Raw genomic sequence first — 15,997 nt, 5'->3', positions numbered from 1 at the left:
GCTCTGCCCTACCAGCTGTCACACCACCAGGCTCAGATGGTTTTTGCTCAACCCAATGCGACCACCAATCCTCAGCATCACCACACAACCCAACCTCACCCACCAAAAAAATAGCCTCGCTTATCCTTTTCTTCCTCACCCATCTTTATCTTCTGTTTCTCTTCTCATCCCCTTTTTCCTTTATTTTTATGCCTTCTTGTTCTCCTCTTCCTCACCCTTCATTTACATTTTACTTCTTGTCTCCTTTTTTTTGTCATTTCTTTACCTCCTGTTTCTCCTCCTCTTTCTTGTTGTTCTTCATGTTCTTTTTCTCTTCCTCCTCATCCTTCTCCTTTGTCCCTTTCTTCAACTTTTATTTCTCCTTCTCTTCTTTGCCCTTTGTTCAACTTTTCTGCTCTTTTTTTTCCTTTCTTCTACTTTTTTTTGCCTAACCATTCTCTTCCTCACCTTTCTTCACCCATTTATTCATATCTGTCATGCCCTTCCTTTATTTATTCCTCTCAGTTTCTTCCCTTTCTCTTCTTGTGTCCTTGTTTTCTTTTTACGGTTTCTTTTTCTTTGCCTTTTTTGTTATTGTTCTTTGCTTTTCATTTCCCATTCTCATCTCTTCTCTCCTGCTCCTCCTCCTCCTGCTCCTCTTTCTCCTGCTCCTCCTCCTCCTCTTCCTCCTCTAAGCCAAAGGTCCCCAGTAGTCAGTATCTCAACAAGATATTTTTTAATTAGTTGAGAAGACCCATCCACATTCACCATTACTACTACTACTACTACTACTACTACTACTTCTACTACTACTACTACTACTACTACTGTTATTGTCACCTATCCACCACCACCACCAGTGCCATCCTTTATTGAGAGGGAAGAAAAGATGTGTCCATTTGTAACTGATGTGGTAAAGTTACATATTTTTTTTTAACACACACACACACACACACACACACACACACACACACACACACACACACACACACACACACACACACACACACACACACACACACAGGATCAGCAAGGAAGCTCTCTGTTATGATGCCTATTTCAGTCAGTGATGTAGTATTGGACCCTCTCCTCAACTGGCAGCTTTCAAACCCTCCTCAGGTCGTGTGTAAAGTAAGGGAAGGAAGTTTCAGCTTTTATAAGTATTTATTGGTCTATTTATTACGAGTGCACAAGCTCAGGCAAGTGTTTGGGAAGGGAATGGATGGGATACTGGGATGAGAAGTATTTAAGGAAAGACTTAAGTGAACTGGAGAAATTTTTATGTTTATTTAAAGTATATGTGGAAAGGTTTACTAATTTGGGAAGATTTTATATATATATCTGTTGCAGTGTTTGTGGAGAATACTGCCCAAGGAGTAAAAGAAAGAATAGTACATAAACAAATGCTTATTTACTTAAAAAATATGCAAATGAAAGTTTCAAGAATTTAAAACTCGATTAATTTACAAAAACAATCTTGATAACCAACACAACATATCATTCATTCATTCCTCTGAAGAAAAACGAACTCATTGAACTTGTAGCTTGTCCTTGCCACCTCAGGGACGTGCGTGTGATGGCGGTGAACCACAGTTTGCATCGGCAGCTTCTTGTATTAGTCAGGGATGAGAGACAAGCAGGTAGAAGTGAATGGCATTTTAAGCACTTTTTTATATCACATCTCCACTCACTATCGTCCTTGAAGCTGGAGAAGGTACTGTAATGGGGTATCATGGAGCAGATAGTGTCACTGGTTGCATCACCCTCCCTCGCCCTAGTATGTGGAGTAGGGTGACGAGTTCCCTGCTCCACCACCTTTATGTTCCCAGTCGTAGCTTACCGGTACCCATGCAAAGGCCGGGTGAACTTACCACTCGTCCCAGAAAAACAAGCTGTAATTAGGATTCAAACCAGGGTCTTCTTGTATTGTTGGACACACTGCCATCTGAGCTGCCACACTCTCAATAAAAACACTAAAGGAGACGATGATGATAAATTTTACCATTAAGATCGAAAAATGGGGAAGAATATCTTTTTTTTTTGTTCTTAGTTAATTGTTTATCTATAAGTCCCACACAGGCAGCACAGACAAGGCACCACACATTCACACAAACACACACACCATCCACACTTACCCCATCAGCCACCACCAAGAGATTTGTAAGATTAAGCAAAAAAAGAAACAAAAGTAAGTTAAGAATTAAACTGAGGAAAATCTTAATATAACAGTAAGTGTTTTATAAATCATGTCAATAGTGTGTGTGAAATTGGGAAGACTAAACAAGGCACTGTACTCCACCCATTCACCCACCCACCCATCCACCCACCCCTCACCACAGTTCATAATCTATCTAATCATTCATACACCTACATTATACATAGCCGTGAATGCACATGTTAAATCTCGCAACTACAGTATACCTAACCTAACCAATCATACAAAGCCACTTCAAAATAATACATAATTACAGCCATAGTGTCCATAGCATAAACATAACCTTTCATACACACTAATACATAATACAGTCATCAAAGCACATACACGAAGTTGAAGTCCTAGGATACATAACATAAGGAAGCCAGAAAGATGGGGAGACAGCTAAAGGCCATGCAGTCACACATACAAGGCAGCTGTGACTGTTTGTGACCTCCCTTCTGCCATTCACCATAAGTTTATACATCCTTTTTGAAACTGATGAGTGCCAGTATGTACGTGTTTTTTTCTGTATAGTGACAATCATACATTCATCATCATGTAGTAGTGTAACAAGGTTTTTTTTTTTTTTTTAAAGATGTTTTTTTGAGGGACATTTGGGGTTTAAATCCAGTGTTTTTGTTTTCGTCTCCAACAAATTGTTCTTTTAATTTATGTGTGGGTTTTAGTGTTTCTTCTTTCTTCTTTCCTCTAGCAACGTTCTTTTAACTTGTATGTGAATTTGGTATCATTTCTTTCCCCCTTTCTTTCTTCTCTTTACTGACGAATCATTCTTTTAACTTCTAATGTGAGTTTCGTAATTGGCATCTTATTTCCTTCCTCTCCTTCAGTAACGTCATTCTTTCAACTCTAATGTTGGTTTAGTATCATTTCCTTCCTGTGTTCCTTCAGCAACCAGTAATTCTTCGTCTAATACAAGTTGAGTCTTCTTTGTGAGTCTGTCATTATTTCCTTCTTCCATTTCTTTAGTAGCCAATAATTCTTCCACTCTAATGCAAGTTGAGTATTTGTATAATGATCCAAATCAGTATTGTACACGATGTCTATGAGGGTGACTGTCACACCTCGGCCTTACCCTGAGACTGCTATATATCAGTGACAGTGGGAGCATATTCCAAACCTTTCATCTTTACTGTACTTCCAACAGGCTGCAGTGGAAGCATTTTCAAGGATGTGTTCATGATTATAGTGACAGTTTAACACGAATTCTGCATCACCGTTAGGAAAAGTCACCCACATCTAAATATACTACGTGGCTTTTGAAAATAAAGTCATCTGAGTGACCCTAAATGATTTCTCTGATTTAAAATAAAACTACAGTCACTAGAGGAACTGAACTGCTCCATTACTACTTTGCTGTTGATGGTATGACGTGTTGCCTCATTCTGGTAACTCTTGATCATTTTACCGGGCCGAATAAAACTATACAGACCGAAAGATTTGAACACCCATCACTTCTTTCGTCGTCTTTCCAATATTATGCTCTTAACTTACACAACATTGAATTAAGCTTTAGAAGTCATAGCAGTCAAAGGATTAAGGATTTTTCTTACTACTACTACTACTACTACTACTACTACTACTACTACTTCAACTACTACTACCACCACCGTGCCCAGCGTTTCAGCAGTATTACAAAATGGAATCATCACCATTATTATTATTAGTCCTGTCACTGCCATTATCACCCCATTTGTCATTTGTAAATCATTCGAACATGTGAAAAAAAAAATTATGATGTTATTAATGCATCACCTGTATACTTCATCACATACACACACTAGAAATGTTAAAGAAAATATTTCCTTGTATTGAAAAGTTTAGTCCATAAATGTACACAAGGACATCTTTTTCCTCTCTCTCTTTTTAGAAGATATACGTAATAATAACTATATTTCCGATGAGGGTATGGATGGGATGACTCTCTCTCTCTCTCTCTCTCTCTCTCTCTCTCTCTCTCTCTCTCTCATGATATATCAAGAGTACCTAACTTAATAAGAAGAGTAACAAGGTGTCAAGATTGTGATCACTGAAAATACCGGTGTAAATATTCCAATACTTAATCTATTATTTTTATATCTAATAAAGAAAATGTGTAAATAATGATATGGTTTTATTTATTCTTTCCCTGTGTGAAGTAATTATTTCACTCAAACATTCCAGTGCCTTGACAGCTCCTGACAGGCAACTGAAGTTACTGTGGGTTTCTAATATGTAGTAAAGTCTTCACGATTCTATCTTGAGTCAATATGGATTCTTGCACCGCCCATTTGCACCTCCACTACATTCCAAAGGGTCTAGTTGAATTTACACTTATTTTTAAGAGGTTTTTACGGTTCTAGTGACAGATCAATAATTTTTTTGCATTGTTAACAGGAGAAACACTCTTGAAAACACAGGTGATCATCTATCTGACCTTCGAAAATAGTAGTGGTGAGAAAACACGGGCCGAAAGACACATGGGCCGCCTGGCATCACAGTGGCGTGTTTCTTGTAGCCGCTCCGCTGGGGGAATCTTCACCCTTTGCAGTTCTTTACTTGTTACCACGTGCCCCGCGCCTGCACGGTAGATCTCTGCTAAAGACCAGCTCACCTGGTAAGGTGTCCAAGAGGTATATGTGATAATTAGGTGGGTGTACGCGAGAGGACGGGGAGAGAATAACGGCTGAAGGAGTGGGTGTGAGGTGCGCTTGGGAGTTGAGTGTGTGTGAGGAGTCCTTCAGCCAGGAACAGTGTAGGATGATTGAGGAAGTGCGTAGGGAAGTCACTGTCTATGGTAATTCATCCCATTTATTTCACTGGGTGCGTGCCTTGCCATTCTGTTTATCTTGTTAATTGAGTCATACGATTATCTGTGTTTGTTCCGAAGACCGCTGGGATGGCCGTGGTGGGGTTCCGCAAGGACCCTCCACGGTCAACTTCCAGCTGGTTATCAGGGGAGTTCCTTGGGCTTTCAAGGGTGTTTTCTTGATGCCAACAATAATTTAGCATGCGTTCTGTATTCTTAATGGGGAAAAACACGATTTCACTTCTCTCTGGTCTTCAAAATGCTCTTGATAAGGAAACAAAGCGAAGAATACAGGCCTTTCTATGTCCTTATTCTGAAACGCTTCGCTCCCTCATGACTGTTTTCCGCAGGCAGTTGTTATACTAGCACTGAAGGGAACACAAGAGACCTGGATCGCTGAAATCGGGAAGCACTTGGCCTGCATGGTCGCCGGGGCCGTCCTGCTCCGACCACTCGCCTCGTTTCTCGTGGTATGAGGCTTCTTCTTTTTACTTTTTATTTTGTTTTATTCTTTTTATTTTATCTTATTTTATTTTTATTTATTTATTTATTATTATTTTTTTTTGCATGGAGAACACTTGTGAGGTGCCTGTTAGATCATTCCCAAAAGCAGGACTATTATTATTATTATTTAATTTATTTATTTATTTACTTATTTATTTATTTATTTACTTATCTATTTACGGCTTTTATATCAAACAAGTTCAAATCCGGAATGTAATACGTAGCACCCCAGAATGTAGAATACACCCGGTAATAAACGATGACTAACCTGTTATTCATTATATATGATGGATATCTCATAGGAGTTTACTTAACATTGCTGAAATTAAATTTACAAGAGAGCCGAGTACTGTACTTTGAAAATATTACAAAGTGAGCCAAACTATTCAGCAGTTATTGTGAAATGACGAGGGGAGGGACTGGGAGGCGCCAGGGGGTGAGATTAGGACCATACTCTGAGACGCATCTGGCCACACCAACTTCAAAAGGCTCTATAAATTAAGTCAGGTTTTTAAGGGTGTTTTTATGGTCCGAGTGACAGATTAACAAAATTTCTACATTATTAACAGGAGAAAAACTCTTGAAAACCCAGGTAATCATCTTTGTGGCTGAAAATAGTTATGTCGAAAGAACAGCGTTTTTGAAGACTAGCCACCGAGAGATTGAGGTGGGGGAGCGCTACTGGCGTGTATGCATGCAGCGGACTGGGGCTGGGTGTAGGTGAAGGGATGCTGATTACTAAGGCGAGGGGAAGGTGTGAATGGTAGGGCAGGGCTGGGGAGGTCAACTGAGGTCATTAGTGGTGAGATTAGCTGATGTGTGACAGGGCAAGGCAGGCGCGGTGGCAGAGGTGTGAATTGGGTGAGGTCACGGTTGATCAGTGCGGGGCGAGTGTGGTGTACGTGCCTTGGTAAGTTTACAGGTCAGTACAGAGAAAGTAATGAGAGTGCCATGTGTAAAAATAATGTGAAATAAGGGTTAAGGTTTTGAATGCGGAGTAAAGGGCACTTAGGCGATTATCAACGTTCTCAACCATTTATGCACTCGTCTCAGTTACTAGGCTCTGTAGGTGTTATGGAAAGTTTCAACTGTTATGATGATTGTAGTGGAAGTATAATAGCTCTATTAAAAGTTATACATAGACTTTTAATAGTTTTAGTGATTCTGGTGGAAGTTTGATGGCTCTGGTAAAAGTTGTGATGCTTTTCAAAGCTATTTTAATAATTTCAGTGATAATTTAACAAGAATTCTGCATCACTACGGTAAGAAAAGCAGCCATCGAGAATGCAACATAATTTCTGAGACCAACAGTGAGATTTTAATGTATAGCTGTCCTTAAGAAATCTAGAACCGTATACATCAAATCAAACCAAGTAAAATGCACACGTTTATCAAAGAGAATGTACCACCCCATCCCCGCCATCCTGTCCCCAAGCTATTGATTAAAGGGGATGGGAGGGGAGAGTGCTAAGACAAACGTTAGTTGAGCTATCAGGGGAGAGGACCACCCCTTCCCGTGGGACTTAAGTGTGAAGTGGGCTCTCTCTCTCTCTCTCTCTCTCTCTCTCTCTCTCTCTCTCTCTCTCTCTCTCTCTCTCTCTCTCTCTCTCTCTCATATGGCTTGGTAACGAAAAAAAAAAAAACTTATTACCATTATATTCCCCACCATTTTTCTTTCCTTCCCTTGTCCTTTACTAGACCAGAGAAGGAAGAGAAAGGATCAAGAGGACAGAAATGAGAGAGGCTAGATAAGGACGGGAAGAGAACGGAGTGGGATAGAGCGTGCTGTATCGTATGTAAAGAAAAAAAAAACGATTATCATACATCTGCACTTCGTTATGACTGGTCTATTGCTATTACTCTCCCTTTTAATCACCTATTCAGTATCTTATCTTTAGTACGTATATGATCAAGTCTTTACGCCCACACGCTCATTCGTTCATCAGTCGTGATTTGATTATCATTCTCTAAAATATCGATATCATGCAAGTTTAATGTTTGATAATTCACATGTTATAGATCTGGCAAATGTTATAACTGATTTTGCTATTACTAAGGAGAAGCAATCTCTCTCTCTCTCTCTCTCTCTCTCTCTCTCTCTGACGCCTACCCAAAGGCAATTAATATGAAAATAACCTTCCTGTGTCGATATTGGCATAAATTACCCTGAGAGAGAGAGAGAGAGAGAGAGAGAGAGAGAGAGAGAGAGAGAGAGAGAGAGAGAGATTTCACACCTTTACCCATGGGAGGGGGAGAGGGCGACCACAGATAAACTAATCAACTCACATGCCAAACCTCTTCCCTCACACTTCCCACGAGGGTCAGGCAGTCAGTCAGACACGCCTATCCCACCACTGTAATTTACTACGCATCTATTGAACCATAACTATTTGCTTGATATAAATTCGTCAACATTAATCACCTTTGGCATGGGACGGTCGTGAGGATACATCTTAGGGCCATATTCTGAAGCATTTTAATTTGCATCGGACCTTCAATAATTTCAATAGGCTTTCGTGGAAGTTGTAATGGTTCAAGCTTTTTTTATTTTTTTTTTTTTTTACGGTTTTAATGACAGATTAGCAAGATTTGTGCATGTTTAATAGGAGAAACACTTTTGAGAACCTGGCTAATCATCTCTGTGGTCTTTGAAAGTAATCGTGGTGAGGGAACTAAGAATATGAATTGAATATATGTGCTTTATAAACGCTGTAATATGAGAACATAGGAACATGAGGGAAGGTGCAAGAAGCCATCATGCTTACGCGCGGAACATGCTTGCCTTTTTCCACCTATTATCCTTATTCATAAATCTTTTGAATTACGCTCCTATAGTTAGGTGGCTCAGTGGTGATGGTGGTGGTGGTGTAGGTGGCGGGGAAGGGAGGACGGGGGGAGGAAGAAAGATAAAGAATATATATATATATATATATATATATATATATATATATATATATATATATATATATATATATATATATATATATATATATATATATATATATATTCGTCATATTTATTGCAATGAAAACTGAAAATGTCAATGGTGAAAATGACAAGGCTAAATAGTGGTGAGGAAAAAGGGAGGAAGAGAGCAAACATTGCATATGATGGTTCATTTTATCATGTTTATAGTCAATGAGAACTAAAAACTGTCAGCTATGATTATTTTAATAGAAAAAAAAAATGAAATTTTCTCTGGTGTGTGGAGAATGCTTCAGTTGGTGGTGGTGGTGGTATAAAATAAATACGAATGTTACTTTTTGTCATATTTATAGCCAATAGCAACTGAAAAAAAAAACCTGTCAATTATGATTTATAGAATAGGAAAAATAAGATTCACGCTGGCTTGTGAACCTGTGTACCAAGAGCTTTGTGAAGTTGTGAACCACCATCCAGTGCACTGTCCACGCATCACGTCAGTATGGCTTGAACTGAGAGAGAGGGAGAACATGCGCAGTGATCCTCCGCGCTGTTATTTCGGAAACTTTATACTCTAGTTCACTGGTAAGTTTACACACTGAGTTACGACAGGACCTGCAGGATAAATATTAAGGCTTGCAGGGGAATAGACAAGCCATGGGGGAGTGGAGGGAGACAGAGGATGCGGGGTGTCAACTGGCCTGTGAGGCGGCGCCATGTTGTGGCTGGGAATGGCGGCAAGCAGGCACCACACTTGTCATGTCCTCTCGTGTAACCGTAAAGAAATAGTAATGTGATGATATAGCGTGGTTTACTGGTATGTTTCAGTTAATACAAAAAATGGAAGGAGAGGGGGAAAGTGTCAGCCACGGTAACAATTAAGAGCCTATGAAATTCAAAGTCCTACATTTGTTTACGTAGCTTAAAATTATGACCACGACGCAGATTGACGTCTTAACCATCCTGGCCCTGTTAAAATGGAGAGTAAATCTGTTATAACTGTTGGGATTGTTATGTGAAGTTTGTGTGACGTAAACTTAGAAAAAATAAATAAATAAATAAATTGTGACCGACAGTGACAAGGACAGGTAATCAGCAGAGAGGGAGACCATCAGGCAACGGCGACCTCAGCCCAGGACCAGCCACACATCACCCGGAGATCACAGCGGCTACAATGGCTGACGTGTTCTCCATGAATGATGCAAGGAACCTCCTCAAGGACAAGTTTGTGCTTCTGATTGGAGACTCAAGTGAGTGATGCTGATGTGGTGCCCTCGTACTGGTTGTGGCAGGTGACGATGGTTGTAGCGTGAGGGTTGTTCAAGGTGTGTTGTCAGCGTGTCTGAGCCGTAGCGTCTCTTGAGTAGGGCGTCACGTGTGTGTGTGTGTGTGTGTGTGTGTGTGTGTGTGTGTGTGTGTGTGGTTTGATATGAAGGCATGGTCATGTCCAGATAACATCCAGGTATTCAACAGGGTATTGGAGGGATTACTGTGGGTGAGTACATAGGTATAGTATCTCTCTCTCTCTCTCTCTCTCTCTCTCTCTCTCTCTCTCTCTCTCTCTCTCTCTCTCTCTCTCTCTCTCTCTCTCTCTCTCTCTCTCTCTCTCTCTCTCTCGTTGAAATGAGTTTATGGTGGTAATGCCTTGACATGTAACTCGTTTGCTCTTCCTGTCGCTGTGGCAGACATGAGGGGCATCTACAAGGACCTGCTGTGCCTCCTCCACCAGGGCGTCATAACACCTGAGAAAATCCTGCGCCGGGGCAGTGAGGTAGGCAGCCACACCTGCAGGAGGCAACACTTCTGGAGTGCAGTGTGACCAGCCATGAGTTCTGACATTTGGGTGTACAGATGAATGCAGAGGGTGTGTGGGGGTGTCACTGGGTGGGAGGGGGTGTCAGGGAGTGAAGATTGGTGTATGCATGAAGCTCAGTAACTTTCTTTAATGTGGTGATAAAATCTTATTTTTTCATATTTTATACATTCATTCTCATTGGGGTTAAGTGTGTGTGTGTGTGTGTGTTTGAGCCATCTTAGTATATAGGTAGATGTTTTTTGATGTGCCTGTTGGAATTTTATTTATTTATATAGATAATTGTTTATTTTTAAATGCCTACTGGATTTTATTTATTTATATAGATATGTTTTTTTAATGTGCCTATTGGGTTTATTTACTTATTATTTATTTATTTATTTATTATTATTTATTTTTTTATTTTTTTTTCTTGAGGAAGTGCCACAGTATGGTGATGAGATCATTGACATTGCCAACTTGAGGATGGGCCGCAGCTACTTCGAGGTCCGGCAGTGCAAGGTGATGACAGATTTTGTACTTTTGAACCTTGTCGTTCATCTTTTGCTAACCTTTTATCCTGCTTCATTTTGGTATTTAGTTCTGAAAGACGTTTTTGTGTTATCTTTTTGTATTTATTTGTGTTTTCCTTGGCATCTTTACTTGCTTTTATCTAGAGTGCATATTATGGTTTATGTTGCTGTTTCTTGTTTGTAATGGTGTATTCTCTTCATTTCACTCTTTTCTCTTCCCACATTTTTCTAAAAACTACTACCTCTCCCTCCTCTTCCTCCTCATCGTCCTTCTCCTCCTCCTCTTATGTCTATCTTCTATTCTTTGTCCTCTCTTCTTCTCTTACCCTAAATCCTTAATCCTCACCACAACTGGCTTGTTCTAACACTATCTTTTGTGGTATCTCCTGTCACTGCCTCTCCTCAGCCTGTTCTGCCTGACACACACCATCTATGCCATCTCTTCACACCACTTCCACCCACAGAGGAAAGAGCTGTGGGTGCGCTTCATCTTCGTGACACAAGTTGCCGCTCCCACCTTGATGAAGGAACTGAAGAGCATAGAGGAAGGCAAGCTGCCCCTTCCTGACATTGTTATTGTGAATTCCTGCCTGTGGGACATAACAAGGTGTGTAGTGGTGAAGTGTGAATATGTACAAGTGTGTGGTGGTTTATCTGGGCCACAGTGTGTATATCGCTGGATCTTCAAAGAGGCAAGTACATACAGTGATTGACAGAGCTACCCTTACAGATGGGGCCCAGAGCAGGAGGACCAGTACAAGCAGAATGTGGCAAATTTCTTCCACCGCCTCCAGTGCATGCTGCCCCCAGCGTCCCTGGTGATGTGGCTGGCCTCCCTGCCCGTCGCCACAGAGAGAGTGAAGGGCGGCGTGTTCATCCAGCAGGTGATGCAGGAGGCATGGAGAGAGAGCAAATGGAGGGAAGGGAGGAAGGGAGACATGAAGGGAATGCAAGTGAAGGAAAGAAAGGTGGAGGTGTGGAGGGAAAGAAAGAAAGGGAGGAGACATAGAGGGTTAGGAATGGGGGGGAGGCATGAAGGGAAAGGAAGGGTAAAGAATGGCGTGGCTGTGAAGGGAAAGCAATTGATGGGACAATGTTTTGTAAGTGAAAGGAGAGGACTCTTTGGTGGAAGGGGAAACTTTAGAGTTATGTAAGGTGTTACTTTGTGTTTTCTTTGTCATCTTTGCTGTTTTGTCTTGAGTGCACATTTTAGTTATGGTTAGGTTGCTGTTTCTTGCTTGTTACTTGGTTATCTCTTCATCTCACTGTCTTCTTTCCTCCCACAATTTCCTTGATGGTTCTGTTGCTCCTGTGTAATGATGATCTTTTTGCCTTGCATGGCTGTGGCTTCCCTGCTGTGGTGGTGGTGTGGTGTGGACCATCATGGCAGATTGAGTTTATCAAGCACAGCATGCGGTTCATGCTGCTGGAAGCCAACATGTTCATCCACAACTTGTGTAGAGTGTTTGGCTTCAGCTTCCTTGACCTCCATTACTACATGCAGTACCAACTCAGCAGGTGAGAACACTCTGCTTTACACACACACACACACACACACACACACAGTATGAAAGATTATGGAATGCATTGACTGACAAAGTTCTGTGTGCAAGGACCATTCACAGGATTAAAGATAAATATGACAAATTTAATGGATTTTCAGTAGTGATCTGCCACAGCATACAATATTTTGAGTTTTTACTGAGAGACGAATCACAGCCCCGTTGCCAGACGACAGGCACCACTGCCCTTGGGAAAAACTGTCGTGTACATAACTGAACCAACTCTAGGTAGTAATTCTGTAAGATACAGGAAGAATTATTAATAGACTCTTCATTACTTTAGGTTCTCAGTCCATTTTCTTGGGAAGAAGAGCTTTTCAGGGCAGCAGCAGACAGAGCAGAGGAGAGGCACATGAGGTGGGGCAGCATCCTCCCATCATGTTTAGAGTTTGCATGTGTGAGATCTGTGCCAACTCTGATTTCCTCATTTTAGCTTGATGTCAACTATAATAGTGCAAAGATACATATTTCCTCGCCCACACATGATTGTTAAGAGATGATGCAAGAAATGCACCAACACAAAAAAACAACACTGCTCCAGAATTAAAGTCACAGCCATGAAGCAGTCGGACAACGCTGCCTCTCAGTCAAAAAGATGCGAAATATCCTCAGAAAATGTAGCATCTTCTCTTCTTTCCCTTGCCCTGTGTCTCTTTCATGTTTTTTTAATGGGAAATAACAAGAAAAGAAATATTTCTTAATACAACACCAACTTTCTCAAAGAGCATTATATTCTATATTCTATTCTTCAAAATACATTCCTACGGGAACTTACATGCTGTGGTGCTGTGGTTACTACTCGTTGATTGATTGTTTGCCTTTTGAGCCGGAAAGGCAAACGCTACCCCAGGCACGTATGCTTCCACATGCCTTGCAACCAAAGCGTTTGACTTGTTGGTGACTGCTGAAAATGCCGTAACTTTTAAAGGCAGGACAATATAGGCTTAACTAAGTCCCGTAAAAATACTATAGGTAAGAACACACACACACACACACACACACACACACTCAGTATTCATTAAACTTTAGTAAAATATGAGATCATTTTTACCTCTCCCTCCTCAGACGAACCAATGACGGGCTGCACTGGGAACCACCCGCTGTTAGATACATGACCAACCTCATCCTGACACACATCGGTTAGTCTCCACTTCTTTGGTTCCTCTCTGTGGCAGAACAAATGTCACTTCTGTTTTACTGAAGGACGCTGGTCCATTTGTCACCATCCTTTCCGTGCACCTTGGTACCTCAACATCAGTGCTCTTGGTCTCCCTCAGAGTATAGTACAGAATGACTACAAATTTGTCAAGTACAGGACACAAGCTTGAGAGTTGATCTTACTTCCCAGCAGGAATGGAAGGCTAGGAACTGTACATTTGTGTGTGTATATGTGGAGAGAGTGAATATGTTTGCTTTCACCTCCACTTCAGAAATGCTTTGTCATACTGAGAGAGGTAAACAAAGAGATATGATAAAAACAAGAAAAGAAAATAAGTTCATTATGTCAGCATAGCATAAAGTAAGGCATGCATTCCTTCCCACAGCACTGTCCTTCAGTGAGGAGTTACCAGGGAACATTGACAAGCCCTTCCTGCTGCAGAACCATGCCAAGGTCAGAGAGGTGACCCTGGAGGATGAGGAGAGCAAGGTGAGTGCCTGGTGGACTGCACTGGCTGGGGGGTTGTCAGGCAGCAACACACACAGGGGATGCCATTCACCCTGAAGCAACGCTGTGCTGTACACTGGTGGTTGTTTCTTTTGCTGCTTCGGTTGCTGTAAAGTAATTTCTCTCTCTCTCTCTCTCTCTCTCTCTCTCTCTCTCTCTCTCTCTCTCTCTCTCTCTCTCTCTCTCTCTCTCTCTCTCTCTCTCTCTCTCTCTTGTGCAATATTTGTAATGCTAGAAACAGTAATTTACACATGATGGCACCTATATCATTGCAGAAGATATACTTGGATTCAAAAATAACCAAACACTTGGGTAAGCTCGGGCTTCAAGTGAAAAGAGTGATGGATGAAATGCCTTCCTCGGAAAGAAAGAAAGAGGAGTCACAACAGAAGAGAGGTAGGTGTGTGTGTGTGTGTTTGCCTGCCTGCCTGAAGTTCTGGTAAAATACCAAACTTATGATCACTACATGAATGGTTCTGCTTCCAAGCTTTAGATTAACAGTGCCATTTTTTGACAGTAAAGTGTGTGGCGAGGCACCCCAGCAGGGATGGAGGCGGCAGAAGCAAGTGCAGCAGCCAGTCAGTGTCAGTAAAACCTCCACAGAGCAGAGGGTTTGTCAACCCCATGAGTGGAAGGTTGTCGAGTCACAGGGACATGAGAAGTTCCCAGTACTCTGTGGGCATGCAGGTGGATGGACCATCAAGCCAGTACTTCACAGGTGATGGTCTTTCGAGCTCTGTGCAGGGACTACAGCTACTGTTCGACAATATTAATGTAGCATGGCAACTTCAGAGCTGTGGCCAGCAACCCATCGCCTCGCAGAGGTACACAAACAATCCAAGCAGGTCGTACTATCAGCCAGATCGACATCACTTTAATCTTACTCATAATGAGTTTTGGAAAGATTACCCTGTGAACAGATACCCGTGGAACTAGCAGTGTTAAGGATGCTGCACCGATGCTGCACTGCCGATGCTCTTGCTTTTTCCTAGAGATGCTGAGCTGGAGTACATGCTCACTCAAGTAGTAGCAAATGCTTAGTTCATGGCAGTTAATTTATTTCACCAGCCTTCTTATATAGATGGATAAGGAACAAAGCTTTATATTAACAGTAAAATCCTGCTTAACTTAACCCCAAATATCCAAAGACATTGCAGGACAAATTTTCAAGACAGGATTGAAGTAAAGTAACACAAGATATGTGAGGTGTTGAGTTCCACTTGCATAATTCACAGATGATTTCTGCCCACTGTCTTCAACTCCTGTGTCCTCTCCTGTCCACCAGGCAGCCAATTACTGTTTATAAAATTACTGTTTATGATGATCTGATCCTGGATAAACTAGCACATCTTTGAGTGTCCTGACAGAGGCTTGATCCTCTTCAAGAGCTGTGAATTTGTTTACCTTGGGATGAAATTCCTTGTTTCTGTAATGCTCCAAAGTTTATGACATGACATTGTAGGAATGTAGCAGTAGTTGTCACTGACAGCAACATGTAATTGGCTGCTACCTTGTGAGTGGGAGAGGATGCAGAAATAACCAATTGATAACCAATAGTATATCCAGTTATAAAAAATTTCATACAATGTGAACTAAGCTGTTCAAGAAAATTCTTCTAGTGCCTGGGTAACACTTGTATCAGCTATGCTGATTGGCTGTGGCCCTTCCTTACTTGCCCAGTCTCCATCACCACACCTTCCGAGCCACGTGTTTGCACATTTATCTTGACGTGTTTCTTGCTGAAGACGGACCTTGTTCATTGGTCAATTCAATTATACTGTACCATAGAGGAAACTTTCCTTTGCAGTGTAGTGATTTATTTCAGTATTAATTCAAAGACTGCTAGACTAATTATTGTTATAAACATATAGTTAAAAACATTTTGGAGTATCATGTAAATTCAACTGGTCAGACTTCTATAGTTTAATCTTGTTGAGACAACCATATGCAAGTTGCATAATTTACTGCACAGTCCAATGGTGCCAGGTTGAATGTTTTATCTTGAACAAGAGATTAGTTATGATGGAGAATGTACC

The 15,997-nt window shown here is 41.2% G+C and overlaps 2 protein-coding genes across 2 annotated transcripts in view; both read left to right on the top strand.

Annotated features, from left to right (window-relative positions):
- LOC135095095 (circadian locomoter output cycles protein kaput-like) overlaps window positions 1-4,286 on the top strand; it is a 41,256-nt gene extending 36,970 nt beyond the window's left edge. The window contains 1 exon segment of the mRNA XM_063995799.1: window positions 1-4,286. This exon segment is cut by the window's left edge and continues 33 nt beyond it. Within this exon segment, the coding sequence (XP_063851869.1) occupies window positions 1-114 (114 nt within the window). The 3' untranslated portion in view covers window positions 115-4,286.
- Window positions 4,287-5,432: 1,146 nt separating this feature from the next.
- LOC135094922 (PC-esterase domain-containing protein 1A-like) lies at window positions 5,433-15,316 on the top strand. Its single transcript, XM_063995434.1, has 12 exons — window positions 5,433-5,452; window positions 9,485-9,658; window positions 10,094-10,179; window positions 10,639-10,722; window positions 11,198-11,340; window positions 11,464-11,617; window positions 12,124-12,251; window positions 13,361-13,434; window positions 13,840-13,943; window positions 14,237-14,357; window positions 14,479-14,785; window positions 15,247-15,316. Exons 2-12 carry the CDS (start codon window positions 9,583-9,585, stop codon window positions 15,314-15,316), a joined length of 1,347 nt encoding a protein of 448 aa, XP_063851504.1. The 5' UTR covers window positions 5,433-5,452; window positions 9,485-9,582.
- Window positions 15,317-15,997: the final 681 nt, after the last annotated feature.

Source organism: Scylla paramamosain, chromosome 47, assembly GCF_035594125.1.
Source record: "Scylla paramamosain isolate STU-SP2022 chromosome 47, ASM3559412v1, whole genome shotgun sequence".
NCBI lineage: Eukaryota > Metazoa > Arthropoda > Malacostraca > Decapoda > Portunidae > Scylla > Scylla paramamosain.
The sequence above is the reverse complement of the archived record's forward strand: the minus strand, read 5'-3'. Positions and strand labels throughout refer to the sequence as shown.

Excerpts from the sequence above, each read along its gene's own strand:
- LOC135094922 (XM_063995434.1), top strand. The coding sequence starts at position 9,583 with ATGGCTGACGTGTTCTCCATGAATGATGCAAGGAACCTCCTCAAGGAC. Across the intron at positions 11,618-12,123 it reads GCGGCGTGTTCATCCAGCAG|ATTGAGTTTATCAAGCACAG; the intron begins GTGATGCAGGAG and ends CCATCATGGCAG. Across the intron at positions 12,252-13,360 it reads ATGCAGTACCAACTCAGCAG|ACGAACCAATGACGGGCTGC; the intron begins GTGAGAACACTC and ends CTCCCTCCTCAG.